This window comes from Merops nubicus, unplaced genomic scaffold, assembly GCF_000691845.1.
Source record: "Merops nubicus isolate BGI_N331 unplaced genomic scaffold, ASM69184v1 scaffold405, whole genome shotgun sequence".
NCBI lineage: Eukaryota > Metazoa > Chordata > Aves > Coraciiformes > Meropidae > Merops > Merops nubicus.
Window position 1 is genome coordinate 49332 of NW_008611390.1, and position 22194 is coordinate 71525.

Sequence of the window (22194 nt, forward strand, 5' to 3'; positions counted from 1 at the left end):
TATTAAGGGGAGCAGCTGTTTACTTCACACCAACAAAAAAAAAAAATCAGGTTCCTACCTATAGAAGTTGTCCATTTTTTTAAGACTCTCAACCAAGGATTTGACTGGTGTTTTTTTCTGGGTAGTGAAAGGAAAATGGTCACGTTTTCATGGATTTAGAAATCAGAGAAGATTTTCCATTTATTTTGGTCTGTATTTTAGCACTCTGATCTTTATTTTGACAGGGATGACACTTCTTATCTCTACAGCATAATTGTTCAAAGAAGTGGTGCAGAATACTCCCTTTGTAGACTTTGCTGTTCACGTTCACTAAGCATAATTCACACTGTCTTATCGAGATCCACTTACCATAAATATCATGTATTTACTACAGTGCCATGTATCAAAGTGTAAGCAGAGTACAATCCCTGGTCAACACAGCCCCACAAGCAGGTTCATTTAACATTAGCCCCATGTCAAAGCAATCCCCTGACATAAAAACTGCAGATTTGTTGAAATTAGAAGCGTTTATCTTAAAGTTTACACAGAAAGAACATGGCTGCTCTTACACCAGATCAGCTCTAGCTCACATACAGTACAATACAATAGACCTGGAGCATTTTTGAGAGAACACAAGATATCTTACTAGTCTTACAACTGTGTTTCATATTTCTAATGGCATAAAGCAAGATGAAACGATGTCTAGATGTTTAAAGCTACTCGGCAACTACGCAGAGAATGCTAAAGATGTTGATCTGAAGCTCCAAAGAAAATCTTCCACTCACTTGCTTTTGCAAAAAGTTAAGAACATGTTAACAAGCAGAGAAGATCTGGACTTCTCAGACTAGTGGTGATGTCATATCCACTCTTCAGACTCATTTATAAACCTATCTTCAAGTTTGTTGAGGGCAAGGCTTCACTGAATACGGCCACCTGAAAAAACTGGCATTGGCCTTGTGTGTCTAGAAAATTGTGCAAAAAATCAGACAACATTTTACAGAAGTGAGGTACTCTGTGCTGCAATCATTTTGTCACATACAGGGGTCACCAGTCAAACACATGTTGGCAAACAAGAGGATGGGTTCAGCCTGCTGTTCTGCAGGGAGAGCCTTTGCTTCACACCAAGCAAAACATGGACAAAGCGGTTTTGAGAGGAGGAAGATGCCTTCCTTCAGTGCCTGAATGCTGACACTCATATCTGAAAGACCTTTCTTTTTTACTTCCCTCTAACACTTCCACAAACATTCACAAGGGAAAGAAGTGTTTCTGTTCCCACTAAGTTCAGAAAGCCTGTAAAGTCCATCAGAGACTGTCCCTCTTCCCTCTCCTCGCAAGAGGAGTTGCTGAAGGTTACATATTAGCTCAGTAAAAATATACTGTCAGTGTGAAAAAAGACATTAAGCAAAAAAAGTCCATCCTTCTTTCACCTAGGAGTGTAATTTGAATACCTCGTTCATCACTTAGTCCCAGCTGTCCTGAGCTGTTCTTCCCCCAGCCAAACACAGCTCCTGAGAGAGAGAGGGCAAAACTGTGGGCTCCACCTGCAGCAACCTGAGCCAAAGGGATCCCATCAAGAGACTTGACACGTTGTGGACTGGCTTGGGAAGGACATTCTTTGCCCAAGCCCAGCTGACCATAGCTGTTCTGCCCCCATGTGAAGAACTGGCCATCTGAAACAAGGGAAGAAAGAGAATGGTAAGTGAAAACTGGTCAACAGAAAAGTAAGGTCGCCAAAACAAAGCAAGAACTGGTGCTGAGTGTTTTGCTCCCACCCAAGTCTCAAGAAGGAAAAATCAAGCAAGACATTCTTTGCTAAAATAAAAGCACAGTCTAAAGCCACCAGGGAAATAAACAGACATGCAACTAAGTGCAAAATACAACATCAGACTCCCGTGACTTAAAGAGCATAACAAAGAACAGTCCAAATGTTGCATACATTAGAGGAATAGCTACGGATAATTTCAACACAAAGAAATTAACTATATACATTTTTCTACACCAGGATGGAAAACTTTAAAGCACTGCTGCCATTATTGCCCAGTGAGACAGTGAGTGGCCTGTGTGTAATGTTTTCTTTCTTGATGGTATTGGCAAAGCCCTTCTTCAATATTCATGGTGCCCGATCCATTTTACAGTCTCCTATTTAGCCTGAAAGCAGCTGGGACAGGGAGGTCCTTGGTTTAATATGCAGAAATATATAACCTTGGACACCATGCTAAATAACAGCACAAATCTTGGTAATAAACAACAAATGTTACAGTACCTGCTGCCAAAGCCAGGCAATGCCAATTTCCACAGGAAACCTGCAGTATGGTCTGTTGGTTCAATTTCTTTATCAACCTAAAGAAAACAACACTATTTTAGAATAATTGTCCATAAACATAGTATCACCTTAGGTCAAATTGATGGTTGCCATTCAGCTCCTTGTTCTGCACTTACACACACCCTATGGTTTTGAGACTGAAGAACAGAGTCTTGATGGTGATACAGCACCATACATAACAGACACAGATCTGTGAAGACCTTTAGATGCTTGACTACTAACTCCAACTACGCTTCCTGCTATAACACTGAATCCAGCCATCCAAAAATGGTGAAAATAATTGGTTCTTAATGTGTCTCTCACTATCCTTTTTCAGGCATTGACATTTTTAATGCTTTTAGAGGCCTAGCAGTTCCTGTGAGTTACAGCACCAAAACCTCCTCAGTGCTTTGCACAGTGAATAACATGTCAGAGGTTCAAGTTATTTCACAGAAATGTTATTTCTAAAATGGCACTATCACACTGACATGTGAGCCTGCCTCTGTTATACTAGAGGCAACTGCAAGTTAAGAACTGTCTTCCCACAGAACCCTTCAGCTCAAATATTAATGACTTGTGACTTCCTTTCTCTTCCTTCCTCATACACCTCATTGCTCTGTGCAAAACAGAACAGCATTTTTCACGGACAAATCCCAGCACGCTCTGATTGTCTTCTTGCTACCCCAAGCACATTGAAGTGCTGGGGTTAAAACTCCAGCCCTGGATGAGGGTTGGCATATGGATAATGTCCACAACCAGGCAAGAAAGACCCTCCTGACTGGTTTTCGCCCACGGTCAGGCCAGCCTTGGGTGGGAACTGATTAGGAGATCACCACCAGGTGCCCTCACCTTCCACATTAACTTGGAGGTGGGTCAAGAAGCCACCTCTGTAAGAGCTGACTCTGCTTGCAGTGGAGTTGGGAGGCTGGTTCTAGAAAAGGCTCCCTGACTCTCCATAGGAAGTGGAGTTTCCAGGATGTCACAACAAGAACATGAATGTCTCTCTGGGAAAATTCTACATAATCGGACTGATCACCTGGGTCCTTCCACCTCCCATGGCATGGCTCCTGACCCAGCTCACTCCCTTCTTCACATCCTTCACAGTGAGGGAGTGTGTTAATTTATTCCTCCCTCCACCGGTCCGGCACGTTGGATTGTTTGTGTATGATTTAAGAGCAGAGGGAGGACTTTAGTTGCTGGTTTGCCCATTAATGATAATATCCTTCCTAGCTGGGCAAGCAGTCAGTAGAAGGCACACATAGACAGAACACATGTCCTGCCCAAACCTCCTGAGGACTTCTCAGAGTCCCAGGAAGCCCTCAGGGAGCACCAGCACAGTCTGGAAAAAGAACAGGAATCATCCTTACATCCCTATGGGAGAAGTTCCCAACTACTGCCCCTCTGACTGAAAGCAATGCTCCCAACTGACTCCCCCCTGGGAGCTGAGCAACGCTCGATGCATCACCTCCAAGAATCATAGAATCATAGGGGTTGGAAGGGACCTCGAAAGATCATCTAGTCCACCCCCCCTGCCAGAGCAGGACCACCTAGAGTACATCACACAGGAAGGCGTCCAGGCGGGTTTTGAATGACTCCAGTGAAGGAGACTCCACAACCTCTCTGGGCAGCCTGTTCCAGTGCTCTGTCACCCTCACAGTGAAAAAATTTTTCCTGATATTCACCTTGAACCTCCTATGCTCCAATTTGCACCCATTACCCCTTGTCCTATCATAGGTCATCACTGAAAAAAGCTTAATCCCATCTTCCTGACACTCACCCTTTACATATTTGTAAACATTGATGAGGTCACCCCTCAGTCTCCTTTTCTCCAGGCTAAAGAGACCCAGCTCCCTCAGCCTTTCCTCATAAGGGAGATGCTCCACTCCCCTAATCATCTTTGTAGCCCTAAGAAGCCGCCCGAGGAAACTTGAACCTGTTCAGCTTTTACCTTGGTACCGTCACGGCATCCTCGATCGTGGTGAGGCCCAGCTGTCCGTCGCTGCCGGCGCCCCAGGAGAAGAGCTGGCCCTGCTCACTGAGCGCCACGCTGTGAGACTCCCCGCAGGCCACGTGCACGATGTGCTGCCCGGCCAGCGCCCCGATGTGCTCTGGGGAAAACCAAACACCGCTCTGGTCACCCACCGCCCTCAGCCCACAGCCACGCGCGGCCCGCGGCTCTGGGCAAAGCTGCCTGCACAGCCAGTCAGATGGGCCCACGAGTCCCCGTTGAGTTCTGAAACACTTCCTACAAGAGCAAAGCACCAGGGTTTACTGACAACATGCAGCTGACGAGCTGCTCTGATGACCTGCAGGCCTGGCTTTCAGAGAAAGGCAGGTACACGTCCCCAGGCACAACCACAGCCTACATGCCAACAGCCTCACAGATACAGGGAAATTTGGTTATTTAGGAACAACCAGACTTCTCAGATTTGAGGTCTTCTCACTCAGTTTTGATGTGGGGATCAGCCAAGACCCTGCAAAACATTTGATCTTCCACAGCTCTTGAAGGCAAGTCACCCACGAAGCTCATCAACCAATCCACCCCTAGCTTTATTGCTTGATGCATGAAAGGCTACACGTTACAACATCCTCTGTGCTAAGCTTGGAACAGGCCTGCACCACTGTCAAACACAGGCCTGCACCACTGTCAAACACAGGCCTGCACCGCTGTCAAACACAGGCCTGCACCACTGTCAAACACAGGCCTGCACCGCTGTCAAACACAGGCCTGCACCGCTGTCAAACACAGGCCTGCACCACTGTCAAACACTCATTTAAAAAGTCCATAAAAAGGAAGAAAAGCAAGAAGGCCTTATGAAGGAATAAAAAAGGAAAAAAAAATTACTCAATCATCTGGAAGACGACCCACAATTGACTCTTCATTATGACATCACATTAGTCAATGGAAGTAGGTTTGACAACTACTCTTACAACATCATCAACCAAATCCTACTCATTACACAGAGTTTCTACAAATGGACATGAAAAAGTCTTATTTTGCAAGATAACGTTGACGATGTCATACATCTGATGGAAAAACTCCCCACAAGCCAGACAGAAGCAAAACTGGTTTTCTTTTTTTCCTTTCCCACATAAATACAAATGTTTCAGGTGTATGAAGAAAGATTTCACCCTGTAAGCTGCAAGGCAAAGGTCAGTTTTATTGAAGTCACACTTGCCTGTGACATGAGGGAGAGCTTGTCATTCCATGAAAATGATACCCCACATCAAGGGCATCCAGAAATCATTAAGACATTTAGCACCAAAAGCTGCATATCGATCCATCTAAATGTCTTAAATTAAATTAATAAGAAGGCACTTGTAGGAGGGCTTGCTTTCTAAGTCTGGGAGACAGAAAATGAGAAGGAGAAGGATCCCTCATGGATGTTATGGAAGAAAAAGGTGACAATTATTTAACTACATATTCTAACAGACTAAAATGCTACCTGATGTGCTTCCTTTCACTTGAAATAATTAATGGCAAGGGAGGTGCAGTTTACAAGTAATAAGCACACAAACATCTAGGAGGGCTTGAGGACTGGGCCTGCCTGCTGCCTGGTCATCCTTTAGCCCCGCCATCTAATAACACCCTTTGTCCTGCAGCTCTTTCCAGCAGGACTAAGCACACTCAGTCCCATTGCCAACCCTACAGAAAGACACCAAGAGGTTTTACTCAATTTACACGTCCAGTTTCCATGCTTAGGCCCATAAGCTCCTAACTAGCACTGCTTGGCAGCCTGTGAGCCCTAACAACCAGCAGCTGCTCGAGCTGGCCAAGGTCAATCACAAACAGACAAGGTATCTCAACAGCACATGTGGCTATGGCCTCTTCCTCTCAGTCAGCCAACAAGCCAAAAAAACAAAAAATGCCTGCTGCAATGTGCCTGACACACCACCTAAGTTCAGCCAAGTGTGTTTCTGTACTAGGACTGGAAGGTCCAAAACTAAAGCTCCTGCGGAGAGGATCCTACCATCAAAAGAAGAGGGGGAGTGAAGCCATCCTCATCTCCACAGGAAATCCTGTTTGATTCATGAACCCATCACTTTGCCATAAGCTTGCTGGCCAGGGTGCACCAAGTGTGGTCATTATTTAAGACTGATTCTGCTCTTAAAACTGGTCACAAACTCAGGAGCCTGACCTTCTTCCAAAGCTGTTCCCTGCACACTGCCAAACGCTCCAGCAGATAACGTGAGTCTGACAAACAACATACGTGGACAATATGAGAGGCCAGGGCATCCAGATCACAGACTGCTCTGCTACCTGCAGGCATGACTGAGCTCATTTCTTCCCTGGCAAAGCAGAATTTGCCACAGTAACTATACAAGTCTCATTTGCTGTGGAAGGACTACTGTGGGCTACTCAGGAGCCATTGGAGCACTTTAAGGAGGTGACAGAAGACTCCAGTGACCAAAAATCAGCAAGAGGAGCTAAGGGAGGAGGGACTCTGACCACAGCAGTAGTACAACTGGAGAAGAAGTGCCTTGAGTTATCAGGAGGCTGTGACAAGGACTATGTAGCAAGGACTGCACACGCTGGGACACAGAGAGTACATCCAACAGATTTAGAAATCCAGAGTGGTTGCTTCAGTCCCCACAGACTCCATCTTATGTTTAATTTGGCAACACAAACCTGACCTCCCTCTATGTGCCATCCCAGCGGACTAATACCAGCTCGTTTTGAAAGGCTGCCCTGTGTCACTGAAAGCCTCCAGTGACTGTACTGCTCACCCAAGAAGCAGACTGAAGCTTCACCTGGACTCACTGGACAACCACAGACAAAAAAACACACGCCAGTCTTAGAGCTGAAGATCTCTGCCTTCAGAAACATAAACATATCACCCATCTCACCGCAGTCCATTCCTAAGACCCCATCAATTGCAGCTTGCCTGCAAAGTCACAAGGAACTGTAAAAGCCAAACAGCTTAAGTTTTACATGCTCACATACATCTCTTTCCAGAGCTGGAAAAAAAAAACAGCCTTCTCCTGGGGGCACAGATTGCTCAGGCAGTCCAGCAAGGGTCCTAGAGTTCACTGTCAGGCTTGCCAAGCCACCAAATGTACCATCTCCCTGCTAATGTGGGTAGTATTATCAAAAACATCTGATAATTGTTTCCTTCTTGCCCTCCTGCCCCTTCCTCAGATCAAAATATGAGGTGTTTCAGTGGTTGGTATACATTTGTTGTAACTTCCAGAGCATCACAACACCATTATTCATTCCTTAGGAAAGCTGCATCATTACACTGAGATGAAGGGTGCAAATGGTGAAGTTTATTTTTAGTAATGTCTTCAGTAAATGATGAATAAAACCAGCCAAACAGAGCTTAATAGGCACAATTATATACAAAGCTAAGCAGAACAAAACCTTGAAAGCAAGAGAGAAGAGCTGAAGGAGTTATGCAATACAGCATCTCAACATGTCATAAAGCTTTCAAAAAACAAAACAAAACAACGGATTCCAGGAAGTACACACTGACCCAATCTTTCCTTTCTGAAGCCATCAGCTGCCTCAAAATGGCACCAATGCTTGCAAATCATTTATCAGTTCTTCATATCTAGTGGAGTTCCAATTTTCATTTCTCTTCTGTCCACTGACTCATGGATCTCAACACAGACATATCAAGGTTTGACTTCTTACAGTCTTAACCATGTTAGATCTTTTCATCAAATAGACATTGGAACAAAGAATGAGATCCAGTCAAAACGCCTTCAGGACAGTAATTCCCTAAATGGTGTCAGGCCTGGTTCTCAGGACTGTTCTTGTATTTTCTTGCCTGTTTATGGTTCACTGGGACACTCCAGCAAATGTGCGACATGTTTCCATAACTCATCTTTCTGAGAGTCAGCTCATTTACCTTAAAGGTTTGGAAATGGCAGTAAAGCTGAGCCAAGAATGAAAATCCTTTAAAAGCCCACCTTCAGTCCATAGCTTTGCTATTAACAAAACAGGGCTTATACTTTGTCCCCTCAGTGCTGGAGAGCTCTACATCTTCAGCGTCTGCAAGTGCTGGAAGCACAAAGCACTCACTGATTAACTGCATGGACCATCAATGATTAATTAGCTTTCCTACTTCTAGTAATTTTATCAGAGACTTGGTACACCCTTTGTGTGTATAGCTTCCAGCTGCTCACAACACAGGCTTTTGCTAGAGCACGCAGCAAAATCCTTCAGCCATATGTGTACCAGGATGTACATGAACGGCACCAGATGGCTTCTACTGTCTGCAAACCACACAGTGAAACCATCAGCCCCAAGGTTACACCTTCAGTGGCAAGATCCCAATTCCTTCAGTGGGAGAAGCTGTGGCCTGGAAGAGTTTCAGGCAATTTCAGTCTGCTTGGACAAAACTACTCACTGCCTCCCCAGCTTGACCACAAGCAACTCAGAGCATTTGCTCATCTTGGTTGTTGCTGTCTGCCAGGAAAGTGCTCACAGACTCTCCAAGATAGGTGTCTTAGCTTGCTAAGTAAGAAGGAGATAGTGGCAGAAACACAGAGAAGGGAGAAAGAACTGTTGGCAAGAAATTCCTCTGGGCTAGGTGCTAGCAGCTGGAAGTCTGAGGATAGAGAAGCCAATTTCTTGCACTGCCATGCTTGTTAATATAGTTCACATCCACAGTGAGGATGCCTGAGTATCATGCAACAAACACCTAAAAATCAGAAGTGTGAGATACAGGGTATTAACACACAAAGGAAGTAGCTGAATATTTAAACACCAATAGCAACCTAAACTTCACCCATATGGTCCTTCTGTTCTCCAAGGACTGAAAAACCTTGGTTCTCACAAGAAAGGAGCCGAGTTCTCTCCTTTTGGACATGAGTCACCTAACAAGATGAGACTAACAGCATCAGCACTTGCTGAAGCCTGATCCAACAGCCAAAAACTCCACGAAAAACCTGCTACTGCCTTCAGCTACAAGGAAATGAGAAAAAAACACTATGACCCAAACTTATCAGTCACCAGCATTTCATTAAGCCACTGTATTGAAAGCAATTAAACAGCGGATCACTAAACTCCCTGACAAGATTTTTACACATAAAGTAGGAGACTTCAGCTGACTGCTGATGTCCCCACTGGCAGATCCTGGAGATATTTCTGCATACAGACATCCTGGCTATATTTTTAGGCTGTGATAAGCTTCACAGTTTCAGTCCTAAAGAAGTCAGCTGAGCATTAAAATATGTCTGAGTGCTTTAATGAGACTGGAAAGAGGAAAAGAGAAAAACAAAGTGCAGCAGCTGAAATGCTGGCAATCTAAAGTGCACTGAGGGAAGCACACCCAGGATTTTTCCCTCCCCTTATGAAAGTTTCTTCTTATTTTGTCAGTATAGCTTCAACAGCATCTTAGCTATTCAATGCTTTTGAACCAGTACTAGCAGCACAAGTACACTCACCAAATTTTCCAGGAAACATGATTCCCAGTGGAAGTGTGATTTTGCTGCTTGGTAACTGAGGAGAGGAAAATCACAGTACTTGTCAGGGCCTTTTTGCATCCTCCTCTCTCCTTTAAAGACCCCAAGAATGAGCCTCTGATTTCCCCCTGCACACTTTCAATTCCAGTCACCTAAATGTCTCATGCTTACAGCTGCCATGGACATCATCTGGAGTCTGGGACTGGGAGGAAGAAATCAGACTCCAAAAGAAATCACTTAAGCAGAACAAAGACTTTTCAGAGCTATAGAGCGCTTTTGGAAACATCATCTAACCCAGCCAGCTAAAATTGCTCCTGTGGCTTCACTCACACCACCTCTGCAGGCTGTGGTTTGTCAGCAGTAAAAGCAGAGGAAGGCGGTGAGGGGTGAGGGATGGTTTCAGGAACACACCTTCGTGACCACAGACAGTCTAAGGCACGGCCGGGCGTATGACACGCACGACACGTAGGCAGCTGGAACAGACCTGCCTGACATCAGCCCCACATTTCACCCTGGCTACCTGCCCTCTCCTTGCCAAGCCTCTCTAAAGAAGGCATTACATGCTTGTTGTGTCTTGTGCTCAGACTCCTGCGTGAAAGGGTGTGGGAAATGTTTTCTCTGCACAAGCACAAAACTGCAAGAGGAGTGCAGTGCTCCTACAGAGACCACATCCGCACTGTATGGCAGCTACCCTCACTTTCTGCTTGCTCTTCTCACCTCCCTGCAGCAGCCTACCTTATTCTCAAACTCCTCTTAGCAGGGGGCAAAAGCTCAGAAGCATAGAGCAAGCAAATGTTTACATTGGTATATAACTGCCTCCAACTTTCAACAACTGAAGTTTACTATATCCATGGAGGAGGCTGGGTTTCACTAGCCCCACTCACAAATCTTGAGGCCTTCCTGTCCTGAACTGCTGCTACACTTGCAGCAGAACACAGAGCAGTACCAAGAGCAGCCTGACAGGAAACTGAGAATAGCAGCACTGAAGGTGATATGGCTCTGATAATTTGTTTACAAAGGAGGAAATGTAAACCCAGAGCAGAGTCAGGGAACAAAAAATATAGAGGGAGGGGAAGACAGTGAAGGACAGACCAAAGCAGGTGACAGTCCCTGAAAAAATGTTGGTCACAGGTGTAGGAAAGCCATCCCTAGGTTAAGGCTGAGAAGCTCCAAGCAACAGAGATAATGATTCTGCAGTCCCATTTCATCCACAGACACTGATGAGGCTTATCGAGATGACAGCTTCCCTGCACATCACACACAGTACCTCTCATTAATTTATTTAGCATGGCTACTTACAGGCTTAAATCTGAGAGAGGCTAGTTTAGCTGTTAGGGTTGCCTTCCCTTCATAAAGCTGCCTGTGGTCATGTCAAGGCAGGCATGCAAGAGCAAGAAGTGAGAGGCCAAGGTGACAGGGCAGGGTGTCACTTCGCAGATGCTTTGCCAGCTACTCCCCCTCGCAGCTGTGAAAGCAGACACCTCCCCCCAGAAACCAAACCCTTCCTCAGGCAGTCACAGAAAGCCTTTCACTGCCCCACACCACTGCCTTTTGTATAGTAGTCTCTCCAAGCACCTCTCTGACCACCCATAGGCACAGCCAGCTAGGGAAGGCTCATGGAAAGGGCTGGGCACGCAGAGAAGGCTTCAGTCTGGCAAGCATCATCTGGCAGAGAGAAGAATCCACCTTCAGACCTGGAGGTAAACAAGTAAGGGCAGTTCCTTCAAAGACTTGTGGAAGAAATGCAAGAAAAATCTTGTGTTGTGCTGAGGATGGACATCAGAGATGGAAGGAGGAACTAGGGAGATGGGTGTGCAGACACTGGGTTTGATGTGCTGGGGGTACCACACAGTGCAAAACTGCATTTCCACTGAGAAATCACAAGCAAACTCACAGCAATCTTGAGAGCTGTGACAAAGGTCAGTGGCAGTAAGCCAGGACACCAGGGAAAAGGAAGAATAGGCCCTTCACTACAGTCCATCATAGCCACGTGGAGGAGTTAACAGTCCTGTGTCAACCACTGAGGCAACCTTATAAAGACAAAGGAAAAGGCAACCCACATAAAACTGACAGCTCTGCTTAAAAACCAGCACCTTCACCTCCAAGCACTGCAAGGAAGACATCTGCTCATCTCCTCCCTACAGTGCTCCCCAAATGCAGCACAGCTCCCATCCCAGCTGCCCTACCACAGCCTCTTCCAGCACACATGCTGGCAAACCAGAACAGATTTAAGGCTCAAAGACCCAGGAATGTCTCCAGCCTGTCCTTGGGGCTCAGTCAGTTGCTCCAGGCAGCAAATCACTGCCCCAGGAGGTAAGACAAGAGTTAACATTATCCATCTGCTGTGCTCAGCCCTGCAGATCACTACTGTACCCATGTCCTTCCACAGCAGGTAGGCATGTCTGAGCAGAGGCCTCCAAGTGAAGCACCTCCAAGAACCTGCAAGACAGAGCTTTACTGTATACCTTACACACTGCAAGCAAGCCACAAGGGCTTCCCTCCTCTTTTAGCCTCTGGACAGATGCTATTTTGCCATCTTTTCACAACACTGGAGCACTTTTGCACAACAGGAAGCATTCAGCCTTCACATAGGCATTTAATATTTTTTCCAGAAAGGAGGCTGCATTTTCTATGTAGCTGCACTTGACAGAGTCTCACTCATAGCAGTCCCAGAGTCTGATGAGGCATCATGTGATTTTCAAAAGCACTCAGTGTGCTCCTTACTGTTCCCATTTACTGTAATCCTGCAGTGATTTGCACGGGAGCAGGACAGAGCCACACGTTCCTGAAAAGCCACACCTGCCTAGCACAGGCTCAGCACAGCATCCTTGCCCTTGTTTTCAGTGACATCCCCATCAGGTCCACATATACTGCATGAAAACCCATCACTGCAAAGAAGCCTGGTGACTGGGAAAGAGGCAATGCAAGCAGCCCTAGGAAACATTTACAAAAGTTTATTTATTATTCTCCACTGTAAGGTTTGAAGGTCATTCTGAGAAAAGGAGGCAAGAGCATCTGTACATTCCTTTTGGGTGAGTCTATATAGGCAGGCAGCTGTTTAAAGGCACATCAGGTGTTAAGAGAGTATTTCTTCATAGCTCTGATGAAAAAACAGCCCTTTGGGCACGGAGCTGAAGCTCAGCACAAAGCTATTGCAACACTTTCCAAGTGCTGTGCTCTGGGAGAGTCCTCCTTCACATTCCTCATGCTTTCTCTACACTCCCAAAGCAGAGCTGCATGCTGTCAAAGATGTAGTAGACGCATGGCAACCTTGCTTGTAGGCATCAGTCCTGCCAAAACCTGGTACAACAGCACGCTGAGGGACCTGTGGGGAGGGATGGAGCCATCTGGGAGAAGAGAGGATTTTACAGAGTCAGGCCTTTGGTGCTGTCCTGCAGCAGCTGACTTTAAATTGGAAAAATAATACAGGAAAGATTGGGACACAGTTTGTTTCAGCACCTATTATAAAAGTTACATGTTAAAAGAGTCAGATTATGAAAGCCCTTGCAGAGTCAGGCATGTTCAGTACAAATGAACCCCTTCACTCCTTTGATCACTCACAGGATCTGACCAAGCAATTTGAGGTGGTTACACCTTTACTAGTGACTGCAGCAACATCCAGCAGTGCAGACTCGTGCTGTGGAATGTCCACCTCAGCTGAATTGGTGCAATTTGGGCTTTAATATGATTTTAGGTTGCAAAATTAGAAGGTTGGATTCCAAAATGACTTCATTTAGAAACAGTATGTATGTCATCAAATGAGAAATAAAATCAAAGGAAGTGCTTTCCCTTAGATATCTTAAATATGCATGCCCTGCAACACATTGTTTGGCTGAGGGCTCTGAATATGCCAGATATTTTTAGTGGGCTGTCTTAAAATTTGCATTGTTTGGATCATGATCTACCAGTACTCATGAGTCCACAGGATTAGGAGACCTTAAACTGAGAAGAGATAAGGTTCTTCAGGAGAGCCTAAACCAGTAGAAATCCTGTTTCTTGTCACTAAAGAAATTTATAGTTTGAGCCTGAAATGACTGTAATGTGTTCTCAGGTGTAACTCTGAAGTGCTGTCTCTAAAAACACACATATTATTACAACCATCAGATTTCTCTCTTGATTTCAGTTGGAGGGGTGAAAACAAGAGTGAACTCAGGGAAGCAGGATACTCAGTTTTTTAGAATCAGTACAGCCTATTTTACTGAGGACACAAGGGACAATTTTAATGTCTCTCGTCTCAAAAGGCAGATCAGCCTTTTGCCCTTTAATTGGGGATTTGTAGGGCAGTTCATCCACCCAAACTTGCCCTCATTTTGGCCATATTTTTTATTCCTGTATCACATGTACTCGAAGGCATTCTGAAGGTGCACCAGAAAGAAAGGCTGCCTGCATGCTTGGCTTGGCAGGAGTGTGAATCCCTGACCTTGGCACGCTGTGTGGCACTGATGACTCTCCTCTCTCCTGCAACCATGCTGAAGCTGAAAGATGGTTTCAGGATAGAAGGGGTGGGTAGCTGTGTGTGAGGTGAGGCAAAGGGAGAGGGTGTGAAAGAAACTGGAAGTGATAGATGCAAATTTGCTGAATGCCCTAACCTTTTTATACACAGAGTAATTGCCTGAGCTGGACAAAAGTGATGACTTTATTAAGCTGAATGCCTAAGTAGGGCTGAGAGTCCCAGCTTCTGGAGAGATTAATAGTTTGCTAGCTGCTGAGGCTGGAAGTTCATTGTTCTTCTCTTCAAGGTGTGTTGTGACAACCACAGATGATACAGAGTTATTGGGCAGCTTTTGCCAAGGTAGAGATCTACACATAGATATCTGAAATAAGAATCCTCTCCCCACCAACTCCAAAAATTATATTCTCACTCCCAGTAAAGCAACCCAAGTGCTTTTCCTCAGTAAGGATGGTTTAGTCCCTTGCCTTAATATCCTATGTTTCCTTTGCATGAAAACATGCAGGCATGTGTTTTAAGGTAATAAAGCCTGAATTTGGTAAAGGCAAATGTAAAGTATTCTGTATGATTTGGTCTTGGAGGCTCACAAAGGTGTGTAGAGTCTTCAGGATGAATGTCACCTTTCCTGATGGCAAAGGGATTAGCTTGTTGATGGTGTATGCTTGTTGGTTGCTCTGTTTTCTATAGACATCAAATCTTCCTGAAGACACATAACTATGTCTGTAATGCTTTTGGCTCAGTCAACATTAAACAGCTTAATACTCCTCCTTAAGCTGTACTGGAAAGAATTTATCTCAAGAGACCTTTGTGAAGCTTCCCTTTTGTCAGAAATCAAATATTTGACACTAAAGGCTGCTAGCAGAAAACAGCTGTTCCAGATCCACTGTGAAAAGTCTGCTTAGTGGAACTTCCTGGAGCTACTGGTGCTTAAGCTTTTTTCTTGTTTCACTCCTCCTGCAAAGAGGGGAGCAGGCAGGGGGAATTAACCATTCACCTGCCACTGTCATCCCACCTGTGAGCTGCTCTCAACCTTACCTCCTCCATGCAGCAGCCACACCTCCTCATCTGCAACCTGCTCACGTCCACAGCTGCCTCCAACCCACATGAGCCCAATCACCTCTCCTCCTGAGCAACCAGGGCCTCCTGGCTGCCTTCTCACCCACCAGGAAGAGACTAAAAGAGGAAGATCCACACAGACTGTCCTTCCAAGCAGGTCGTACATCTGAATTCTCAGCTGTTACAGGCTTCATGGTCAACAGGCATGTCACAGTGAGTGCTAAGGTCTCTAGTCACTGTAACCCCGTGCTGAAGTTCAGGACAAGTGGATTTATGTTTTAAAAGAAAGGCTACCAAGTTCAGAAAAACTGGGGTATCTACATCATATAGTGTTTCTTTGTTTTGGTGGGCTTTTATCCTGCTTTTTGAAAGAGATTGAACACAATGATAGTATTTCTAGCTCTACAGGTATGAGCAGATAAATTCCACAATGAATACAGAAGCAATGCTACCCTGCATGCTTGCATCCAGACAGGAAATTTGATAAAAAAACATGTTTTTACCTGCTGCATGTTACCTGAGGAAAGGTTTGAGGCAAATTTAGCAGATATTTTTTTTTCTCTAACTCTTGAAACACTTAAGTAGCAAAGCCCAGATTTTCTCACCAGCAGAAGTGAAATGAAGTTCAAGTGACTTCCAGAGAACTAATGCCTAGACCAGAAAACAAGTTCCACATCTCAAAACTCAAGCATGTATGTTTTCAAAGCTTTACAAATTGCAAACAACCAGCTAGTAATTTCACACTATCCTGCAGCCCAAATCCCAGAAGAGCCTTTACCTTAGGTATTTAGGCCTGCCTTGTGTTCCCCAGCACATGCATGCCTGTCCAGATAAAACACACATCTAAAAATCACCATGCAGAGTGAAAACATCATGTCAGATAAAAAAAAAATATCAACCCAAATGAAGTTACAGGGCTGAAGAAGCAGAAATTTCAATGTAGTTACAGTGAACAAATTTGTTTCCTAAAACAAATTGTATTGCAGTACAAAATTATCACTTCTCATTGAAAACAATTTATGTTAACACTTGATGATGCTCAGGAAATTAATGCAAACTCAGACTGATTTTGTAGAACAACAGGCTCAATACTTCATAACTAATAGCACCAAGTTGGTTCTCCAAGGCATGTCAGAGACACTGGGGACTCCAAGTGTGTACCAAAAAAAATCCAAGTAAAAATTAGGACAGGTCAGACAGAAGCTTCATTCACTATGGTCATGGTAAGAGTACAGTGGGACAGTGACTCTCCCTTCACAACCCTGCCAAGTGACTGCAGAGCAACTATAGACTGTTTCAGGGGGAAAAAATAAAAAAGGTGAAGAAAATCAATCATTTCAGCATTAATAAAGTCAGGTATCCAGCCCTGATAGGGATGGACTCCTCAAGTAGCTAGCTAACCACTGCAGTTCTCAGAAGGCATCAAAGAGTAAATACCATGACAGTGTGGCAAGACTGCTTTTGGTGGAGCCCACCCAGTGTTACCCCAGCTCAGAAGTGAGGGGCTGGAAACCATCACAGGCTTTCAGACTTAGTCAAAAGGAATATTCAATGTTCTTTTAGTTAGGATAAACTACTTGAATATCTTAAATGTTAATTTTATCCCCATAAGGGAAAATCCAAGGAAAGGGCACTTCCAGAAAATAATCCTCTGTTCACTCAGGCTCTTTTAGTGGCATGCATTCCCCCAGTAATTTCTGTTCCCTGTAGTGGAGAGGCACAAAAATCACTCTGCTGGCTGCTATCCTGTCTGCATTCCATCCACAAGCTCAGATGATGTTAATCAAAAAGGTGTGTTTACTGTCACAAGTTTCTTTCATTTCTAAAGGTGCCCTCTAAAGGTCTCCTCTAAGAGGAACTGCTGAAGCAGTTCTGTGCTGCTGCTTGGCATTTTTGTGACATTTTTTGAGCAGCATGAATGAGAAACAAAACTGATTCTTGCTCTAGAGATATGGGAAGTATCTGGTAAATAGGCAGCAGAACAAGCAAAAGATAAAAATAACTATTTGGAATACATAGTAAGGAAAGAAAGGGAAACAAAGTCTTCAAAAGCACTCATTGCAAATAGGACAACTCTTCTCCCCCTGGAAATCAAAGGCAAAACAAGCAAGCTTTGGAAGAACAGGGTTAGATCCACGTTCAGTGCTTTGCATAGTCCCAGAATTTTATTCACAAGCAGACATCATCCTGGGAAATAGTCATCTCTGGTTAAACAATACAATCATGTAGCCTGAAAACACTAATTGAAGCTTTTAGCACGCTGGCAGCATAAGCCTCAGGTACACACACAAAAAGCATGAGAGATGAAAGGGAGTTTCCTCTCCCAAACATAGACCTAAGTGGCAGGAAGGAGATCACCCCACCCCTCTTAAGTCATCTAACCCTCAAAAGGTTCAAAACCCCTGCATATTTTCATGTCTTGATGTTACTGTCAAACACAAGGAAGCCACTCCACAGGCCACGGTAGGTGTTTCTGAAGTCCAGAGGGGGTTCTCCAGGGGCTGCCTGAGAATGCAATCAGTATTGTGTAACAGCCTCCTACAGCAGGAGATGCAGTTCAATTCCAGAGCTGGTCAGAGGTCAAGCCACTTCTAGCTGCCCTCACAGGCTAGTCAGAATCAAGTCATAAGGCAGTAAAACCAAGAGGACTCAGGCCACACTGCCCTGTCCAGCAGAAGCTGGAGAGATGCAGCCACAAGACTCCCAGTTCCAGACATTTCTCCCGTTCTCCACTTCAGACACCTCCTGACAGTCTTCTCTCCATCATCTTCATGGATGGATTATGCACAGGTAGGTCTCAGGACCCTATGTGCCATACATACATCTTCACTTCCTATCAGACATGGGTTCATTCAACAGAGAAGAAGAAAAGTTCTCTTACAAGCCTTTCTATACACAAGGGATAAGGTCATCTTTATCCCACGCAGGAGAGATGGGGGTAAAAGAGGATGACTTGATTCTTCTTGCTCCTATTTCCAAAGGAGAACTAAGAAATTCAGTTCCCACTGCTGCAAGGCAAAGCAGCCCCACACAAAGCAGTGTGTGGGACAGAACTCACCCCCACCTTACTGTTCTCATAAAGACTGCTGTGCCTGTTCACCACCAGCTAAAAAGGGAAGCTGTTCCTTGCTGTATAGCACATCCCTCCCACCTGCCCTAGCCAGCAGAAACCCCACTGCAGGCACAGCCAATAGTGCCATGTCAGCAGAGAAACACAGGTTTCTCAAGGATGGGCACAGGCTCCCCAGAGCAGCTCTGCAGAACCTTTTTCACAATAACCAAAACCTACAGGATAACTGGAAGCTGGTGTCAGATCTTAGCCACAGTCCCGTAAATTAAAGGGTAGAAGAAGGGCATGTGGGATCACACCCCAAGAACTTTTTGTTTCCATTTCCAGATTTCAGACTGCACCTCTTACAGCCCTAACTGAAGGCAGGATTACCTAGTTGCTAGAGGCCCACACTTGAGCATTCAGGATTGATGATATCCATTTCCAGCTCTGATCTAATCACTGGAAAGTTTTCATTTTCATTATCTACTTATGCCTGCTTTATTTTATGGGTAAACAGCAGGCTAGGCCAAAGATGTTTCTCAGACTATGCATCTTTACAGCACTTGGAAGAGTACTGAATCTCTGGGGCCTCTATGCTAGAGTCATGCAGGTAGTTAGGTGATTCCACCCATCAGGTTGGGTGGAACATTCACTAGGCTTGGCTTCCTTCTACTAAGCATCTCATTTATTCAAGGGCCTAAATTTATGGGTCCTCAGAAGACAAACAGTGATTGTGCAGAGAGAAGGGGTAAACACTCCCTATAATCTTGACCTCCTTTTGTAATTGTCTGGAAGCCACTTGTAGGAAAAGCAGGAAAGGCCAAATTCAAGGTCACCTCATACATGCAGCATCCACCACCCCGTTTTGTGAGAAAGAGACAAAAGATACACTGACAGAAAAAAAGAAAAAGACCAGTGGAATCAGTCAGGTCAGATTTGAACAAACTACCTGGGGAACTCTGGCTATTTTGTACACATCTCATCTCTCTATTATCAATAATAGGATAGGCTACAGAAGCCCCAAGCCCTACAGAGGGTAGCCTGCAGTTTGAGGAAAGGTGATGTCTTACTGCTCTAATTACCCATGGAAGAATTCTAGTTATATTATGGAAGCAGAAATACCTGTATCTTTACCACACACCAAACCCAAGAAGTTAATGCAAGGTTAACTGGAAGGCAAACATTCAAAAGAAAGTAAAAAAGAAAGAACAGTTTCAGAATTTCTCAAAATAACAATACACAACTAAAGCACTCCTCCACCCTGGGCAGGAGGCATTACCTGCCTGTGGTTCTGCACACACAGGTTCTGCCCATTAGAACACAAGGAAGAAAATGCAATTTTAGTCTCAGGAACACAAAGCTGCAATGACCTTCTAGATTAAGAAATTATGAAGAAACAAAGGCACAAACCAACAAGAGATTTCCAAGTGAGGAAAACAAAATTTATAAACCCTTTTGGCCAAAAACAAGTTTGTTCTTCACAATACTTGACACAGGTATCTTCTCCTTGATGTAATTGAGAAGTTTTCCAACAGCAGCTGGACAAGAGTAGGCATAAGGATGCAGTGCAGTTGGAGAGACAAAGCAGAAGCCACTTGACTCACAGCTCCCTCTTCCTTGTTGTAAAGAGGTAACAATGCCAAATAAAATCCAAAATCTGACCATCTGTGCTCACCTCTGTTTTGATGCACTTCCCAGGCAAACTGAGACCTGTCTCCCCATCAATGCTGCTCAGCTTCAGCTTTCCAGAGCCAGCATTATTCAGCATCACTGCTGTGTTATTACACATATCTTCAGCTCTGTTAGCTCCTCCAGCTGCAGAGCAAGCAATGTAAAGCAGCTTCCATAACCTTCCCAGCCCACGAGCCTCAAGACAAGTCTGAGGTACATAAAAAAAAAAGCTGGCTTACCTGGCTTGCTTCCTTCACAGTCATGACCCAGCTGGCCTTTGGTGTTCAAGCCACAAGTATATACTTCCCCATCTTCCAACAGGAACATGGAGTGGTTTCCTCCACAGGCCACCTCTTTGACATTTCTGTCATGAATGAATCCATACACCTGTGGCTCAGGAATGATGACCTGGAAGTTGCTACCTATCCCAGGTTGTCCAAAAGACGAGTATCCCCAGCATAGCATTTTCTCCCTTTTCAGCAAGTCATGTATCCTTCCTGGAAAAAGGAAACAGGGAAAAGGGCACGCATGAAGCAAGTACTCAACAAGTGATCCTACAGAGACAAGCTGATCAGAGCAGGAGGAGGACACAACCAAATAAGGCACTTCCTGCGTGGCTGTCAGGCTAAAAAAGGATTTCCACCATTACACAGACAAAAAGGAATGAAGACAGCTCAGCTCAAGGTATTGATTCAGCACCTTCATACCCTGCCCATCTCTATCTCTAAGGCAGTAGAAGTGTTCTGAAATATAGCACAGAAGAGCTCATTGCAGCTAAAACAGTCTGCTTCAAAAACCACAAACTGACTAACTCCCCAAACCAACTTTAATGCTTTTTGGACCAACAGGTCCAAACTTGAACTTTTAGAGTTTAGAGTTCCAACTCTTTTAGAGTTTTAGAGTGTCATACTTGGGACCACTGCTTCAAGGAATCTCTAAAAGTTATCTCAAAGGTGGTTAAACTAGGCCTGAGAAGACTGACAGAGGTATTTATTGTGTACTGGCCAACACAGAACTGTATTATTTCCAATAAATCCAGATTAAGAAGTATTCTGTTCAGCTGCACACACTCTTACGACCCAAACATGTGCATGCACACAGCAGGAAGGATTTCCCAAGAAACAGCAGTTCACATGGAGTTCACTGACAGCTTGGCCCTGACAGCAGTGGAGAGATAACGTTGATGCTGCGTGCCAGCAGTCAGGCATTATCTTTTGCACCATGCTCAGTGGAAGTCAGGGATTGCAGAGTAGGGTAACGTGGGAATGGGAAAACCATAGCAATATAAAAGGCCCAAGGAATTACTCAGCCTAAACCTGGTAATGACAACAGGATGCTCATGCATAAAAAGCTGAGAGGAGGGTATCGGCTCTCATTTCAGAAGCATGTGAAAGATTTTAGTAACACTCCCTTGTCACTCCTAATCTCAATAGATTTATTTGTTAAACATTCTAGACTAATAAGGCATTGAGAACTCCTCTGCTTCAGCCAGAAAACGATTAAAACCTTTTTCTCATAAAGGGATTAAGAAAGCACAGAAGAAAATGAAAGGTCGGAGACATCAAGTCTCATGACTCACCATGCCAAGTTTTAAACTGAGGCCATTTACAGCAGCAGCATTTACTGTGTTAGCACAGGCTCAAAAAGCAAAAAGTAACCCTTAAAGCACCTCAAGGAAAAGAAAAAAAAAAAGATTCCTTCTCCCACTCTTGAGCAGTTAGGAAACACACAGGCTAAAGTTTGCTTCTGAAGCCTAGTGCTAATCCAAGCTCTAGGTATTAGCAAGAAAGCCTTTCCTAATATAAGCCCTAAGCAAAGGGTGTTCATCTCCTACCCTGCTACCCTTGCCTGTCAGCTGTGGTCCCTTCCAACCAGGCAGCCCTGAGCTGGATGGGGGAGGGAGATGATTGGATTTTCCAGTTGTACTTAATCGGTGGCGCAATTTCCTACCACAAACAGTTTACTAGGACCTCTTATTAGCTGCTTTAAAGCATGCTATAAATCCCACTTATCCCTAACAGCCCTTGCTCCTTTATAGCATAATTCCATCCATCCACATCCACACGTGTGTTTATCACTGGCCAGCTCCAAAGCAGCCAGAGGAAAAAGCAGGAGGTTACATGGCTCTGTCTACTTCAATCAGTCCCTGTGCACACCGTGTACTGGGCTGCCCTCAGTGCAGCAGCCTCTACACTGTCTCCTGCACTAAGAATAGGAATGTCGTGGGATGCAGTAAAACTGAAGTGTGTGCCTGTGCTTTAAATGACACAACTG

The 22194-nt window shown here is 44.7% G+C and overlaps 1 protein-coding gene across 1 annotated transcript in view; it reads right to left on the reverse strand.

The window, feature by feature from the left end:
* Window positions 1-20414, reverse strand: part of LOC103773804 (probable E3 ubiquitin-protein ligase HERC3) — a 45560-nt gene extending 25146 nt beyond the window's left edge. Inside the window, exons 1-4 of the mRNA XM_008941183.1 lie at window positions 20160-20414; window positions 4230-4389; window positions 2243-2319; window positions 1428-1649 (exon numbers count right to left, since the gene is read on the reverse strand). Of these exons, the coding sequence (XP_008939431.1) occupies window positions 1428-1649; window positions 2243-2319; window positions 4230-4389; window positions 20160-20385 (685 nt within the window). The 5' untranslated portion in view covers window positions 20386-20414. The remainder of the gene's footprint in view (window positions 1-1427; window positions 1650-2242; window positions 2320-4229; window positions 4390-20159) is intronic.
* Window positions 20415-22194: the final 1780 nt, after the last annotated feature.